Source organism: Choloepus didactylus, chromosome 10, assembly GCF_015220235.1.
Source record: "Choloepus didactylus isolate mChoDid1 chromosome 10, mChoDid1.pri, whole genome shotgun sequence".
In the NCBI taxonomy this organism is placed as follows: domain Eukaryota; kingdom Metazoa; phylum Chordata; class Mammalia; order Pilosa; family Megalonychidae; genus Choloepus; species Choloepus didactylus.
Window position 1 is genome coordinate 41,675,884 of NC_051316.1, and position 16,739 is coordinate 41,692,622.

The window sequence follows — 16,739 nt, forward strand, 5'->3', positions numbered from 1 at the left end:
GCAAGCTGCCTCCTTTCCAAAGTTAGCAGTTAAACATTCAATACCTGCAAACAATCTATGATTCTGGACTTTCAAAAAGCCAGGCTCAATCCTTGAATACAACAAGCATAAAACCAGATTTCTAATCTGCTCCAGCGACAATCACCTATTGATTGTAACATCTGTGTCCTGCTTCTGGAAGCAGGTTCTCTGCGGAGGCTGAACTGAAAAATCCGAGGATCTCGGAAACCCCGTGTAATAAAAAGCCGACAGGCCTCTCCGGAAGGAGTCTTGAAACCCACACCTCGGTTCACTCTTTTCTAATATATGGACGGAGCCAATTAAAAGTCCTCCCTCTGACTTCAGAAGTTATTCTTTTCAGTAATGCAATCAATCCCTGGTGATCTGCGAAGAAGCGTCTCTAGAACTCAACGGTACCCTCTTAGAGACAAAGGGCGAAATGCTCTGTGCACCAATAAATGCAACCTCCTTTTCTACAGGCCGAGTAAGCCACTGCGCTCTGTCAGGGACCCGGATCAGCTGTGGAGCAGAACACCGACCTCAAAGATCAGAGAGCCACATCAGCCCTTTCCTACCCCAATTGCTTCCCTCAGGATAAAGTCTCTTAGCTACCCCAGCCTGGAGGTGGGGGTGGGGGTGGGGTGAGGGGGGTGGAGGTGGATTTGCCGAATTGGCCCAGAGCGCGACGACTCAAACCTGAACCACGTTTGCGCTGCGCAAAGCGCCCTGACTCAGGACAGCTGCCAGCTGCAAAAGGGGTGAGACACTGTCTGGGACCACCTGGGGATAGAGACGGTGTGTGCGTGCGTGAGTGCGTGCGTGTGTGTGTGTGTGTGTGTGTGTGTAGGAAATGGAAGGGGCATACTGTAATACCGAGTTCAAAAACCGCCCCTCCCCCCATATAGGCTGATTAGTAGCCCAAGCACAAGCGAAAGCTGATTCGTTTCCCGCTCTCACTTCTCAAGTTCACACTCAAGTTCAACCCCGACTCCAACACGAGTATGAAGCAGCCTGGATCTTTTCTGATCCCATCCTTAAAGAACAATTCCTGATGTTGCAGAAGGGCAAGAACCGCAGGAAATGAGAAGAGACGGTGGAGGATACAGTAAGGGGGCAAGGAGGGAGAGAGAGGGACCCGGTCACCATTTCGGCTTATTCCCCCTCCCCGCCCCCCTTCTCTAGCGCATTTCCCCCAGACCTCCTGGAGTGTCATCCAAAATACAACTTGTAAGCGGTCCTCAGCAGCCCTGCAAGGGTGTCGTTCTCTGTGACGGAGCTCGGGGTTTATCCTGGGTTTCTCAAGGTGCTCATGAGGACTAAGCACGGGCTTTAAACCCTGCAAGCTCTTGGAGTACCAGCGCATGGCTCTCAGCGAAAACCGTGGCAAACCGGGACTGTCGCTTGCAAACTGCTCCTTCAGGAGTGGCGCGATCAAGCTACATCCACTCCTGAGCCGCGCTACTCTACTTTCCACAATTTAAGGAGAGGGTGAACGGTTTTTAGGCCCAAGTCCTAGTGCCGGGTGGGAGCTGAGGAGGCGTGTGGTTTCAGACCTGTTCCAGAACCTATGAAAACAGTCATGGGGGTAAGGTTGGAAAGAAGTGGAAGAAAGATATAGCAAACTAAAGGAGAGTCGACAGGGGGTGTGGGTGGGAGGGGGGAGGGTCAGAAAAAGGAAAAGCAAAGACTCGCCAATTGCCAAAGTATAGTTTCCTGGAAACAATCCGGACAGCGGAGCACTCGACAAGACCCAGTCTGGACACTGCTGGAGCCAGCGCGCACACACACCTAGGGCCCCCACTCCCAGTGCACCCTCAGTCAAGACCCTCCCAACTGAATGGACGACCTCCTCTCCGTGTTCCTCCTCTTTCCCCAGCGCCCGGTGGGCTAACCCGGTCTCCACCCTTGGGTCCTGGCTCGGGCTCACCGCTTGCCGGGAGAGAGGATCGAGGAGACAGAAGCCCGCTGCTACTTCGGGACGCTTCTCGAGAGGCACTGGGCGAGTGGGTAGGAGAGAAATACAGCCCGGAGGAAGGCGATGAGGGTTTAAAGCTCAACTCGCCAAAGTGTTCCCTGCTTAGTCCACTGCTCGCGGGGGCGGGGATGCAGGAAAGTCCAGAGCTGGCGGTCTCCAACTTTCTGTTGCCAAGACACGAAGGAACGTGCGAAGGGAAGGAGAGAACGGTTCCAAAGAACCGCAAGGTATGGTCAGGAAGAAGACTGGGAGCAGGGATTAGGGGTCCAGCCGTGTACCCAGATACCCAAGGCACGCGGGCATCCGGCCTGCTTTTCAAGAAAACCGTGAAGTTGTGGCGGATCAGAAAGTGAGGGAGACTGCGTCCCGTCGCAGCGCGCAGGAAACTTGAAAGTTCTCGGCCCAGGAGAGAAAAAGGACAAAGTACTCCCTAAAGCAGGTCAGGCCAGCAGCTAGGGGGGCCGCAGAGTGCAGCCGGTGTGGGTATGCCGCCCCAGACTCCTGCGCGCTGCCAGGCAGCCGTCAGTTCGCCCAGTGCTCACAGCCGCAGGTGCCGCCTAGGGTGGGTGGCCCGAGGACGCACCCAGCACCGCCTTTTGCTGAGGCCCTTTATTTCACAAAGAACTGGGACCTTGGCTCTCCCCGCCGCCGAGAGCGTGGACTCTCCTCGCTTCCCGAACTTTCTCAGCACAACTTTCTCTGGGTCGCGCACTTCCCCGGGCTCGGGCACGCGGACCACGCCGGAACGCAGCGGCGGCGCCAGAGGCGCGCGCTGGTGACGGACTCGGTGGCCGCGACACCGTGCCTCCCCCGCCTACTGCTCCCGCAAAGGGAAGCATAGGTTGTCTGGGGACGCTGGTGTGCCGCGTAACCCAGCGAGCATGTGTGCCCGCGCCTGCCCGCCTGGCTACTCGGTCCCGGGTCGGCAATGACTGCGCACCCTTCCAGCTGCTTCTGCCGAGAGACACTCCTCTCCCGGCTCTCCCTTCATCCCGCGTCGGCTTTCGCACCCGAAAACAAGGCGCAGAAAAGATTCAGTGCAACTCAAGGACCGGGAGGTAGCAACCAGCATCCCTTCCCTCTCCAAAAAGCGCTCTCCCACGGTCTTCCAGAACTACCGAGAGGCATCACAATCTTCCCACAACTTTCTACGCTGAGGCCATTTGCAGTCCCATCTGCAAACGCGAACTCGGGAACTGTGTCCCGCCAACCTCTGTAGTCTCCCCTCCCCCATTTCCCCGTCGGGCTGAAGTTGGCCGGACCCGAAGAGCCTCGGTGCCCGCGGGCTCGCTTACCTCGCATGGTGTGGCCGCTGTCCTGCTCCGCGTAGTCATGAAGCTGCTCCCAGCCGGAACCGCGGAGAGCCCCAAAATCCCGCTCAGCACGAGTGAAGAAGGCGGTCGGCGAAGAGCAGCTCTGCCGGGAAAACCATCCCTTCAGGCGGACGCCGAGGCCAGAGGGTGACGTTTGCCGCCGCCGCCGCCGCAGCTGTTCTGTTAACAGTTTTGATGATGGTGGTGGTGATTGTTTTGTTTTGATGGTTGTTTGTTTGTGTTCAGGAGGGGTGCCTCCTGGTGCCTGGGTTTTGTTTTGCTTTTGTTTTTCTTTCTCTCCAATGTGCTTGCTTTTTAAAAATGCCACCGCCTCCGGCTCAGAAGATTTCTTTTGTGATGACTTGGACTGAGGAGGAGGAGGAGGAGGAGGAAGGGCAGCAGCAGGAGGAGGAGTTGGTGGTGGTTTTTTAGTTACAAAGAAGAGGGAGAAGGAGCAAGGGGGAAAAAAGGAAACAGAAATAAAAGAAAGAAAGGCGGTGTGGATGGCAGAGCATGTGCGTTTTCACATGACATCTGTGCCTGTTAGCGGATCCACAATGTGAATTTTCACTGTTCAGTTACAGGGAGGAAGGGAGCGAGGGAGAAAGAGAGGAGAGAGATGGAGAGAGAGCTGAGAAGGGGCTTATACGTGAGGGCGGGTTTGGCCGGGACTTCCAGGCCCCGCCTTCTGTCAGCGGCGCCGCCAATCAGCGCCCGGCTGCGCGTGGGTGGGCGGGACCACGGAGGAGGGGCCCGGGGCCCGTGCGGGGTAGGGACACAGGAGCCCGAGGCGGCCGGGGCTGGAACTGGGAATTAGAGACTGCCCGGCCAGGGCAGAGGAGGAGAAGAAGCCACCAGAGTGTGGGGCAGATCTGCAGGTGTCATTCACTTCCGACTCCGGTGGGAGGGAGAGGAACACTGAGCAAGCGCTTCAGGGCTCCCAGGGCCCCACGTTCCGTCCCTCGGTCCGAAGCCTCCCGACCCTGGTGTAGTTAGTTTTGAATTGATGGCATCGCTCTGCCGAGTCCTTTTTCGGTAAACTCCGCATCTCCGGCAGGGGTTTCTATGGGCAGGACGCTTCAGTGTTAGTGGTAGGATAGTAGAAATTCACTTCCATCACTTTTTATCACAATTCCAGTGCAGTCCCAAGCAAGTGGCCATCCGCTTCCTTTAAAAAACATCTTTCAGATGCCCTTCCTCTCCCCAAATCCTTAAAAACACAACAAAAAACTCTGACAGCTTCCCCCTCCCCCGCAACGTTTTTCTTTTTTCTTTTGTCAAGGAATTGAATTTTTATTAGCACGTGGAGGATCCGTGGGCGACAGGCTATGGGACTCAAGTATAACAGCCCACATTGGGCAGTGTGGCCCCCTTGGTGAGGAGAGGAAGGGGCTGAGGTCAGAGGCTATGACTGTGTGGTCCTGCTCTGTATTTGATGAAGGCGCAAGGCTCCAGGAGACAGAAACTGTTCATTTGAGTTGCTGCCAGAAGACATTTACATGTTTAGACGAGAATGGCAATTAAATGTAAGTAAAGTTTTTTTTTTGTTTGTTTATTCCTTAGGTGAAAGTTGTCATACATCTCCTTTATTACTATTTTAATAATAATCTAAGCAAAACTGTTCCTTTGCATGTTATTACTTTTCAGTGAAAGGGAGGCAAAAAAAAAATTGCCTCATCTCCTCAGTTCGGAAGGCATTGGAGCTTTTCTACTTGTTAGCCTACCTGTTGGCAGAGCAGGCCTCATGGACATTTACTTACCCAAATAATTTGTTTTACAGGTATTTATTCATGTTATGTCATGTAACACAAAATACAATGTAGACTTGGCAATTATGTAATTAAGTACATGACTATACCCTGCCAAAGTAGCTTTTTCTCCTGTTTAATAAAAAGTGGATCACTTGCTGAATCTTTACTACTGTTATATTGACATAGCCTGCTGTATGCTCTTCCTGTGTAAGGCAATGGGTAACTTAGGAAAATTTTAATGTTAAGAGTGAAAGCTGATTGAGTCATTAATTAAATGAAATGAACAAAAGGAAGTTACTGTTCAGAATAGTTATTCCCTTATAAATACCTTTCCCCTAGATTTATAATTGACACAGTAGTTAATCTTTTAAGATAATATTTAAGGCTCCCTGGTTTTATCATTTTTAATCAAGTAAAATATATTCATCATAACTACATTAAAGCTGTACTAAGTTATGCCTAATTTAGTTGCTTCATTAAAAATTACTGAATATAAAATAGTCAAGAAACAAATTGTGACTGTATCATTTTAATTTCATGTGCTTCAAGTGGAGACACAGGATTGTTGAAAATTCCAAAGCTTTTGTAAACATTATAATTATTATTGTTGCTATTATTATTTTAGATTTCTGTTTTTCATTAGGGTAAAGAGGAATTTCAAAATTCAAGAATTTTAACTCTTTCATTTAGACCTAAATTTCAGAACAGTTATTGAATTTTGAAATTTCTTTTTACTGCTGCAATATCTGTAATCCTTAAAAAAGGATAGTCAACACATATATGGAAAATACTTCTCCCCCCTCCTACACATTCTTATATGTCCTTTCCTTTGTGTATTCAACAATGTCTAATTTTGTTTAGTAATATAATATGTTTCTTTTGAAAATTTTAGAAAAAATATTAACTAAAAATAAAGACTTTATGTTATTTCATTTTTCAGAACTGCGTATGTAATATATTACATATATGGTAATGCACAAATATTTCTTTTCTTTTTTTCAGGGTGGCATAAATGTTGATCATTGGTTATAATGTGGTGACCTGGAGCATTTTGGATCTCCTTAAAAATTTAAAACTTTGATTCTTGAGTGTTTTCTAATAACTTCCAAATTTATGTCAACTAAATGGAGCCCATTTATGTTAAATAAACATTCAGGATTTAAATAGAAGAAATCAGCATTTTCTAAGAAGTCACGAAATATTTATGTATAATCTGATGCTTTTGTAACCCATCTACCAGCAAATATCCATATTTCATTTGGCATAATAACACATTAATATTATTATCCTTGCTCACATGAAGTACAGTGTCAGTAATTTTATTTCAACAATTATGGAACTGTCTGTTTTCCTGTAAGCTTGGAACTACTTTTGGCTTGGGCCTGAAGGATAGTCTCAGTTGATAGTTAATTTTGATAAATTTAGACGACAATCATTAAGTCACATAGCACTGTGCTTGGTCTCAAGAATTGATATAATTTCTCCTCAGCTTGCCTGGTAGATGGGTTACAAAAGCATCAGCTTATACATAAATATTTCGTGACTTCTTAGAAAATGCTGATTTCTTCTATTTAAATCCTGAATATTTATTTAACATAAATGGGCTCCATTTAGTTGACATAAATTTGGAAGCTATTAGAAAACACTCAAGAATCACCTGCTTTCCCTGAACATTACCACCCCTCGGATTTAGCTGGGAAGCCATGGAGTAGTAATGACAAGAAATGTCCTGACAGAGAGGAAGGTTAATAGGAGCCAACCAGGTAGGGTGACCACACACAAAAAAAAGATATTTCAATCTTAAATTGCTTGAACTAATATATGAAGGAATGGTTCACTATATTCTGAACTGACCAGTCTATATAGAAAGAGTATTTTAAATAATTGTGAATCTTAGAGGGACACAGACACTACTGATAACAGTATTACATAATGAATGACTAACAAATGGCTCAGTTTGGGGGTTGTGGTGGCAGTGGAAGGTGAGAAAGAGATATAAAACTGCCTTTGAATATCAGAAAAGCCAGAAAAATATAAAAGCTTTTAACGTTTAAACCTATTAAAAAATGGAAAGGGCAAAGAACTGAGCCCCCTGTAGCTGGAGGCATTCAAGCAAGGGTTGAATGAAAGGCCCTGGTAAAGGGCTTCAGTAGAGAGATTTCTGCAGCAGATTGGAAATTATCTAGGTTGCCTCGAAGATCTTCTGTAACTCTGAGTGTATTCATTGCCCCAGCAATTGCAGCAGAGTTCCATAAGAGCAGGAGTCAGAAAGTACTAGAGTTTGGAAGAGCTCCTGATACTTTGTGGGTGCTTCATAATTATTGGTTGAATACTGTTTTCTACTCTTTTGTTCACTAGATCTGAACAAGAAATGGAGCAAAGACCTAAATAAGTTTTTTCTTTCTTATTTCCTAATGAAAAGGGAAGGGAAGGGAAAGGAAAGAGGGGGAGAGAGAGAGAAGGAGAGAGGGAGAAAGGAGGGGGGGGAGGGAGAAGGAAAGGGAGATAGAGAATATATGTTTGCATTTTAAACTCTTCTAATTTGGGGAGAAAAATAAACAATGATTAAGATTGGGTTCATAATTATTGAAGAAAGCTGAATCTAGTTATTTTCATATTTATTACTATTCACAACTTTATTATCAACTGGAGAGCTTCATAAACTCTAAGTACTTTAGATTCTGCTTCATTTTAAAGTATGGCTGCAAGTTCAACAAATTTTCAAAATGAAAAAAGAAAGCACATTTTCGAAATGCATGGCTTGTGCTTTATATAATAAATTGCAAAGTGTGTTAATGGACCAAAACATAAGATGAACCCTAATATGTGGGGTAAGAGGTGAGTAAGGCAAGCGTTAGGAAAAGGGTAAAGTACACAGGTAGGGGAAAACAAAGAGCTAACATTTATTGGATTGATCATGTGATATATCAGCCTATCTACTTTCTAAGTCTTATAAGACCCTACATGTTAATTATTATTACACCCCCCCCTTTTGTTTTCTAACAGATAAAGGAGTGGAGGCTTAGAAAGTCAAGTAACTTGTCTAAGACCACAAATCTAAAAATGCTAGATCCAGGATTCAGACTCAAATCTAGCAAATAAAATGTAAGTTTTATGAGTCCAGGGACTTTCTTGATTTTATTTTTTCAGAGCTGAATCCTCAGTCTCTAGAATCTTGCCTGTGGCATAGAAGATGCATAAAATATACTTGCAAATGAATAAATAGGCATTTGAACTCTTTTCCACTACACAGTACTAAGTACTCAAACTCTCTTAGTAAAGCAAATTATACACTAAATGCCATTAAATAAGGAACAGTAAATTATGTGTTTGAAAATAAAAGGATACTGTGAAAAATTTATGAAATAATAATGTAATGCCCAGTTCAGGTCCATCTTGGAGTCTAGGAAAATAAATATATTTTTGTTCCTTTCTTGTAATAAATATTGCAGGTCAAAGTTAATGTGGGCTTGAATTGGCAGCAGAAAATATGGGAAAAATGGAAAGGCTGCATGCAAAATACATTTTACAGGCAGAAGCCACAATGTCTAGTGATTGATTAAATAGTGGAGATGGTGGGCAAAGTGTTGGCTAAACCAAAGTGTCACCAGTAAGAGGCTGATAGGATGAACTATATCATTAATAGAAGTAAGTAACCAAGGAGGAGTAGAAGCTTGTTTAAATATGGGAAAATGTTGAGATTAATTTTCAACTTTGAGGTATTTCAGTGACAAGGTCCAACAGATAGTTGGATACATAGAACTGGAGATTTGGAACTTCGTAGGAGTTAGAAGTAAAGATACAGGCAACATCTACAAACACTAAGGAAAAGAGAGTGAGTCTGAGAGGAGGGAAAATGCCTCCTTTTATGGTATAGGAGGAGGAGGATAAGCCAGTGAATGAGAGGGTGGAAAGGAGAGGAAGGAGGTGATAATCTACATCAGAGAAGTATAGGTAGGGAAGACTTATAAGAAAGGAAGACTGATTAACAATGTCAGATAGTCAGGGAAGTAAAGGGCTATTGGGTTCACTGATCATGAAGTTATTAGTGACTGTGATGATCTGAAGCTGTATGTACCCTAGAAAAGTATGTTCTTAAAGTTTAATGAATTCCTGTGGACGTGGACCCATTGTAAGTAGGAAACTTGGGTGAGTAGGATCTTTTTTTTTTTTAAATTAAATTCAGGCTTTATTGAGATATATTCACATACCATACAATCATTCATGGTGTACAATCAGCTATTCACAGTACCATCTTATAGTTGTGCATTTATCACCCCAATCTATTTTTTGAACATTTTCCTTTACCAGAAAAAGTAGAAATAAGAATAAAAAGTAAAAGTAAAGAAGAATACCCAAATCATCCCCCTCCACCCTATTTTTCATTTAGTTTTTGTCCCCATTTTTCTACTCATTCATCCATACATTGGATAAAGGGAATGTGATTCACAAGGTTTTAACAATCACACTGTCACCCCTTGTAAGCTACATTGTTATACAATCGTCTTCAAAAGTCCAGAGTACTGGGTTGGAGTTTGATAGTTTCAGGTATTTACTTCTAGCTATTCCAGTACATTAAAACCTAAGAGGTGTTATCTATATAGTGCATAAGAATGTCCTCCAGAGTGACCTGTCGACTCCATTTGAAATCTCTCAGCCATTGAAGCTTTATTTTGTTTCATTTCACATCCCCCTTTTGGTCAAGAAGATATTCTGGGTGAGTAGAATCTTAAGTTAGGATGTGACCTACCTCAGTCAGGGTGGGTCTTAATCCTGTTACTGGAGTCCTTTATAAGAGAGTGAAATTGAGACAAAGAGGGAGAAAGCCACAGAAGCAAGAAGCTGAAAGCAGCGAAACCTGGAAGAGAAGGGAGAGACCAACAGACGCCACCATGTGCCTTGCCATGTGGCAGAGAAGTCCAGGATCTCTGGCAACTGGTCTCCAGGAAGACAGTATCATCTTGATGATGCCTTGGTTTGGACATTTTCATGGCCTCCGAATGGTAAGCTTTAAGCTAATAAATTTTCATTGCTAAAGCCAACCCATTTTACGGTATCTGCTTTGAGCAGCTTAGCAAACTAGAATAGTGACCCTCGGGAAAACTTCAGGACTGAGGAGCAAAGAGCTGTTATGACATGGATGCAGAGTACTGAATGAATTACAACTCAACGTTTTTCAATGGGTGGTAAGAGAGGGATTGACTGTTAGTTTGAAAACATTGTAGACCAAGTTTCTCTGTCTCTCTGTCTCTCTGTCTCTCTCTCACACACACACACACTTCTTTCCTTCTATTTAAATTTAGGAAAGAAAGAAACAATGATTTTGTGTATAAAGGTAAAGAGTAGGAAGAAATGAGATCAGGGGTCATAGATTAGTTTTGGTAAGAAGGAACTCCTTTCCTTCTGAGACAAGAATTGAGAAATAGAATGGATAAGGACATAGCACAACTGTGTAGAATTAATGGGGTTTGAAAGCATGTGGGGAGGGGAAATATGAATGTCTAGGTCCCAGTGAGTAGTTCATTTGCCTGAGTGATATCAAGCAAGTCACATTATTTCCCATCCCAGTTTCCCCATTAGACAAAGGAACTCTGTCATTTTCATCTTAGTATCCAGCACCTGGCATTCTAAACTGCTAGTTACATGATTTAGTTAAATTTGAGAGATGGATCATTAGTGAAACGTTGTCTCAGATTAGTGATTTTCCTATTATTATATTTTGGTGAGCTCCCTTCCCATCCATTATGACCCTAGGAGAGTTTTCTATAACAAATACCCATTTACATGAACTAGATTGATCTCTTGATCTAATCTGTAATCTACAAATTCTCTTCCAAAACACAGTGGTTCAAAAAACATTTGTGTGTTTTCCAGAACACTAGACATTAAAATATTATGCTTCTTTTTTATGAAACTAAATTAAAATGTTTCAAAGTTTCTTTGGAAGAATAAATGCATGTGAATAGTTAATGAAACTATTTTCAAAACTAAGACTAGTCCAGAATGGGTTCAAATGTATAAATTTCTTAAACAAAAATTCTAGAAGAAAACACACTAACATTTTAACAGTGGTTAATTGGAAGAATTAGTGAATGAGGATCATAATGTTTTGTGCCATATATTTTGTACTGTTTAATTTATTTACAAGGAACAGATACCACTTTGTGTGTGTGTGTATGACTAAAAAGTTTTTTCAAGAGGATAAGGAAAAAAGATTAGGGCAGGGGACTTCCCTTAGCAAAAATTACTCTAAAGCCATTGTAATAAAAATCAAATATATTCACACAGAAATAGGTAAATAATGGAGCGTATCAGAGCATACAGAGATTGACTTAAGACTATATGAGAACTTTGTATAAAAACCTAAAGTGAAATTTCAGTTCAGATTAGAAAATATGGTGCATTTTACTATGATGTTAGTATTATTGACTGTTTAAAAGATAACAAAGCTAGATCTCCTTATCACATCATATGCAAAAGTATAGTTTAGATGGATTACAAATTTAAATGTAAATAAATAGTAAATACATAATGGAATTATATTTTGGTGTATTTGTATACTCTTTTGGATAGGGGTAAACATTTCTAATTCAGGAAACCCAGAAAGCATAAAGAAAAAGTTAGATAGACTTTTCTATACAAAAATTAAAAAGAAAAATTATGAAGTAAAGATCTTGGGTCACACACACACACACACACACACACACACGAAAAACAGAAAACAAAGTCAAAATGCAAACAAGAGGCTGGGGCAAATATTTGTTGCACATATGACAGAGGAAGGATCAATAGCCTTTGTACACCATGTGTATAAGTCCTGCAAATTGACAGGAACTGAACAAAAAACCCAAAATTGGGACTGGTAGAGAAGAAAGATGAGCTAACTTAATGGATGATTGATTTACTTAATTTTCACTTTATGAATTTTGCTACAGGTGAAAAATTTCTCTGTCAAGTTTATAATTCTGTTAATGCTGTTGAAAACCCCCTTTCCAAATCACTTGAAAAGCCTTTAAGATAATTTCCTGTGTGTTTATTAAAACATAAATGAAAATGCAAGTGTAATATTTTGTAGAACTTCACCTTAGTTGCTGACACATTCCCAAATATATCTTGAATTGGCTACTTTTCTCCTCTTTCACTGCTTCATCTATCCCAGCACCTACCTAGCCATGTAGAATGTTCTCAGCATTTTTCTCTCTACCTCCACTCTTACTCCTCCCCCATGTATTTTCTAGGTGGCAGCTAGAGAGACCTTTGAAAAGTGTAAGTCAAGTCATAACTATTCCTGCTAAAACACTTTGGTGATTTCCTATTGCATTTAGAAAATAATCCAGACCTTACTTTTGTTTATAAGTAGGGTAAATGCACATCCTGGTTTGCTTAGAAATCCTGCAAATTATTAAAAGTATCCCTTTTCATTCTCTGAAGTGTTCTAGTTTTGGCAATACACCACATAGTTACTGTTCTTATAAAACTCTGATGGCTTAAATGTTATGTTCTCAGAGAAATCATCCCTCATCACATCCTCTAAAGGAGGACTCATTTATAATCTGTAAGAGCATCTCTTTGTTTTCTTTATACCACATACCAGAATTTATAATTTGTTTATTTTATTGTTATTTATTAAAGGAAATAACTTATAATTAATATTATTAGCTCTCTGAGGAAAGCATCACATCTGTCTTGTTTTGTATTATATTATCACTGCCCAGTATGATTCCTGGACACTTATTAAATGCTTAATAAAAGTTTGTTTAGTTAATTGACAACTTGGACTAATTGCTAGGATTTAAGGGTTGTAAGTAATACTATTTTTATTTTATGGAAACCTGTTTGCACATTTGCTAAGATGTATCTATATTTCATTATGGCCACATTAAAAAATGCATGACTATTAATTTTTTTTTCAAGGCAAATGACATTTATAATGATGGTTAAGTGTATCAGTTATGGAGTAAAAGAAAACAAAAATAGAGACAATTTTAGAAACCCCACAACTATTTTCTATTCCTAGAAGCTGCAATTTGCAATGTGAAATTTGGTTGGTTATCTAACCTGCCTAAAACTATAAATATATATGTATTATATATATATTTATATATGTATGTTTATATATATTATGTAAAACAGAGCTAATAAACTCAAAAGGATACAATGAGTATAAAATGAGTTATAAAATGCCCAACTAATCTTAATCATGCAAAAATCATCAACTACTGGTAATTTTTTGCTTGTGGAAAATCTGTTTCATGAATTATGAACAGCAAATTTTCTAATTCATGTCAATTAGTCTTTTCTTGTCCATCACACTCCCCAGCTACTTCTAAACAATTAACAAATATACAGAATAAAATCTAGTATTTACCACATTATGTGTTTTTTATTTTTCCCAATTGCTTTATGACCCATTGTTTTCTTCTTTCTTGACTTACTTTGAATTAATCAGTTTTAGTTTATTCCATTTATGTTCCTTCTGTTAGTCTGCTGGTTATACATTCTCTCAATATTCTTTTTGTAATTCCCTAGAGATTAAACATGTGTTCTTGAATTATTAGAAAATAATATAAACTAGTATTCTTACCACAATCCAGACATTGCTAGGTCCTGAGAACATTTAATTTTATTAACGTTTCCCCAACTCCCTTATGCCATTGTTTTTGTTGTCATTAATTTTACTTCTAAATATATTTTGAACTCCTGAAGATATAAAAACAAATATTATTATTGTTTTTATTCTTTTTAACACTCAGCATTCCTTCAGATTTGCCCCGTATTTAGCCTGTGTAATTTTCCTGCATTTTTGGGTTTCCCTATGCGACCATTTTCTTTCTGTCTGCCTTTGGCGTGTCCTTAATGTGGGCCTATGATAATGAATTTGCTCAGATTTTGATGGTGTGCTTCACTTTTGAGAGATATTTTCACTGGTTGGCAGATTTTTCCCCCCACGTTTTAATCATGGCATTCTATTGTCTTCTGTCTTACATTCTTTCTGTTGAAGAGTCAGCTATCAGCCTTATGGTTGTTCTTTTGAAAATAATGCATCTGCCTTTTGGGGATCTTTTATGATTTGGGGGATCTTTTATGATTTTCTCTTTGTCTTTGGTTTCAGCTGTTTTGCCGTGATATGCCTAAGTGTTTTTTGTTGTTGTTGTTGTTGTTGTTTTGTTTTGTTTTAATTAACTCTGCCTGGAATTGGTAGCATCTCTTGAATCTATGGGTTGATATCTTTCCTTAATTGGAAAATTCTTGACATTTACTCTTAAACATTGTCTTACCTTCTCTCTCTCCTCTGTCTGGAGGAAGATAGTGTTTTGTGTATGCTAGAATGTTTCACCATTTTCCTTTGAGCTCTCCAGGCATCTATCAGGATATTTTATACTTACCTAACTTCTAGTTCACTAATCCTTTCCTCAGCTGTGTCCAGTTTTCCAGTCTGTTGTTAAACATATCTACTGAGGTCTTTATTTCAGTTGTTGTATTTTTCAGTCCTAGAATTTCCACTTGGCTTTTTAGAATAGATTCCAGTAACTGGTAAAATCCTCCATCGAACATTTTAATCATAGCTACTTTAAAGTCCATGTTTGATCGTAGTTACTTTAAAGTCTATATTTGATAATTCCAATATCTTGGTCATCTGTTAGTTTTATCTGTTGTCTATTTTTTTCTGGAATTTTTTTAATCAAAACTCTGGACATAGTCTATAAAAAAGTTCAAGACTCTGTATGGTTTACGTGCTATTTTTAATGGTAACGTGCATCTTTCTTCTATTTCAGAGAAGTTTAGATTGACCAGAGAACATAGGTAAATAAAACTTTGGAGATTTTGAGTTAAAAAAAAATATCAAAAGGCATGTATATGGACAAAACTTGACCCAGGGCATTTCCCATTAATATTTTAGAAACTCCCTGTGTACTTACACTTCCCAAATATCAAAATTGTTACTGGTATATTGCTGCATGTTTATAATATCACTAAAAAGATAGCCCTTTTTTTCAACTCACTCACCAAAATCAGATTTCTCAGTGCAATATGTTGTTTTCTTTTTTCCTATTGCTCAAAAGTATAGATGGGAATCTGCATTTTGCTTTTTAAGATGTTGTAAGACATCTTCCTTGGGACTTACTACCACATTTCTATTCTTGAAATAAAGAATACACAGCTAACTGCAGCCACTTTAAAAACCAAGTTTCCCATCACATGCCCCTCCCTTAGAATGAGTCCACACACATGCCTTGGGGTTAATCAGTTTTAATGATTGGCAGCTCTGGGGCCTGACAGCATTTTGATAAAAGCTGCACATACATAGTTTAAAAAACTGAAATGCATCAGCAGAGATCAGGAAATGTTTATGTTTATGAAAGCATGATTTTCTGGACCAAAGCAGACAAGCAATGCCTAACTCAGATGAGGAAAGGCTTCAGAATTTCTTTAGTGAATGAAAAGAGAGGTTGATACAAGATGAGACCTTTAAATAAGGGCAAAGTACTCTATCAATCCAAACTAATTCTGAAGGGACACTGGGAGTAAAGGGATGAGATTGGCATACTTTATAAAAACTCTAAGTAAGTAAGCAAGTTTATCTGAACTCCCCAGTGAGATGCTTATGATATCAGTCAGTTGGTATAAAATCTGGAGAGAGTTCTATTTGAATACAAATTGTGTTCCACTCAGCAGCCAGGGCTTGGAAAAGGGAGAGAGAAAAATATGATTGAGATGAAGGGTCGGAATCAAATGTGAGGAAAAGGATGGAGAATTCAAGGATTAAAAAGCTCAAGATAGAGTGTATACATCCATTTATTTAATAGATTGATAACTTATGTATTATATTCAGGGAGACATATTTCAGATTAGTCTTTCTATGATGAGTGAAGTAAAGCAGAACTGGGGCAGTAAAGATGGAGAACATAAAAAGAGGAAGAGGGACAAAGAAGAAAGAGAAGGGGGTCAGGGGAAACTTCTTTGTTTGGTTTTGCTTACTGGCTTTCTGTATAAGAGTTGTTGTTCACGTTGGACTGGAGCTCACTGCCCGGTTTCCTGAGGAATGATGCTTGGTTTTGTTGTTGTTGTTAGTACTTCAGTCCCATGGGCATTGTCCCAGTGGCAGCCCTAGCCTACCAGTCCATCTTTAACCACTCGGGTCTACCCTCGGGAAACGGAGTGACAGCTTTTCTGCTTGGCGTAAGTTTATGTATACTTTACACATATGGAACCAATAATCCAGGTAATGTCACAATCTCCAAATGAAAGTTTCAGAAATGATTGTTTTTCTTTACTGCAAAGTAAACACATAGTCATTAACTAAGTTGTTTCTATGAGTTTTTGTTTGTTTTTTTGGCAAGGGTAACATCATTCATTTGTGGATTACTTGAATTTAATTCAATTAGTGCTGTGAGACAGCTGTATCTTACAAAAGGAGAGAACAAGTTCCCTTCCAAATACCAGTGAACTGAAAAAAGATACAATGCATTCAAATTCATCTTTTAATTTATTTTTTCCATTTGATAGGTTTGTTACACTCAAAGTATACCAGAAACAGGAGCAAAAGTGTTCTCTAATATTAATTTTTGTTGACTTCGAGGCTCAGAGGGTTACAGAGTACAAGTTAAAGCAGAAAAATATGGCTTTGAAAATAATTGATTATGTCATACTTTAACCAAATATGCAAGTGTGTCCCCAGAAAAGACTAGTGAAGTAATT

At 40.3% G+C, this 16,739-nt stretch overlaps 1 protein-coding gene and 1 long non-coding RNA gene across 2 annotated transcripts in view; one reads left to right on the forward strand and one right to left on the reverse strand.

Annotated features, from left to right (window-relative positions):
- RORB (RAR related orphan receptor B) overlaps positions 1-3,884 on the reverse strand; it is a 202,962-nt gene extending 199,078 nt beyond the window's left edge. Inside the window, exon 1 of the mRNA XM_037797309.1 lies at positions 3,271-3,884. Coding sequence (XP_037653237.1) covers positions 3,271-3,277 — 7 coding nt within the window. The 5' untranslated portion in view covers positions 3,278-3,884. The remainder of the gene's footprint in view (positions 1-3,270) is intronic.
- Positions 3,885-4,088: 204 nt separating this feature from the next.
- LOC119504773 lies at positions 4,089-6,190 on the forward strand. Its single transcript, XR_005210632.1, has 3 exons — positions 4,089-4,166; positions 4,571-4,814; positions 6,042-6,190. It is a non-coding gene; the product is annotated as an uncharacterized LOC119504773 (long non-coding RNA).
- The last annotated feature ends 10,549 nt before the right edge of the window (positions 6,191-16,739 follow it).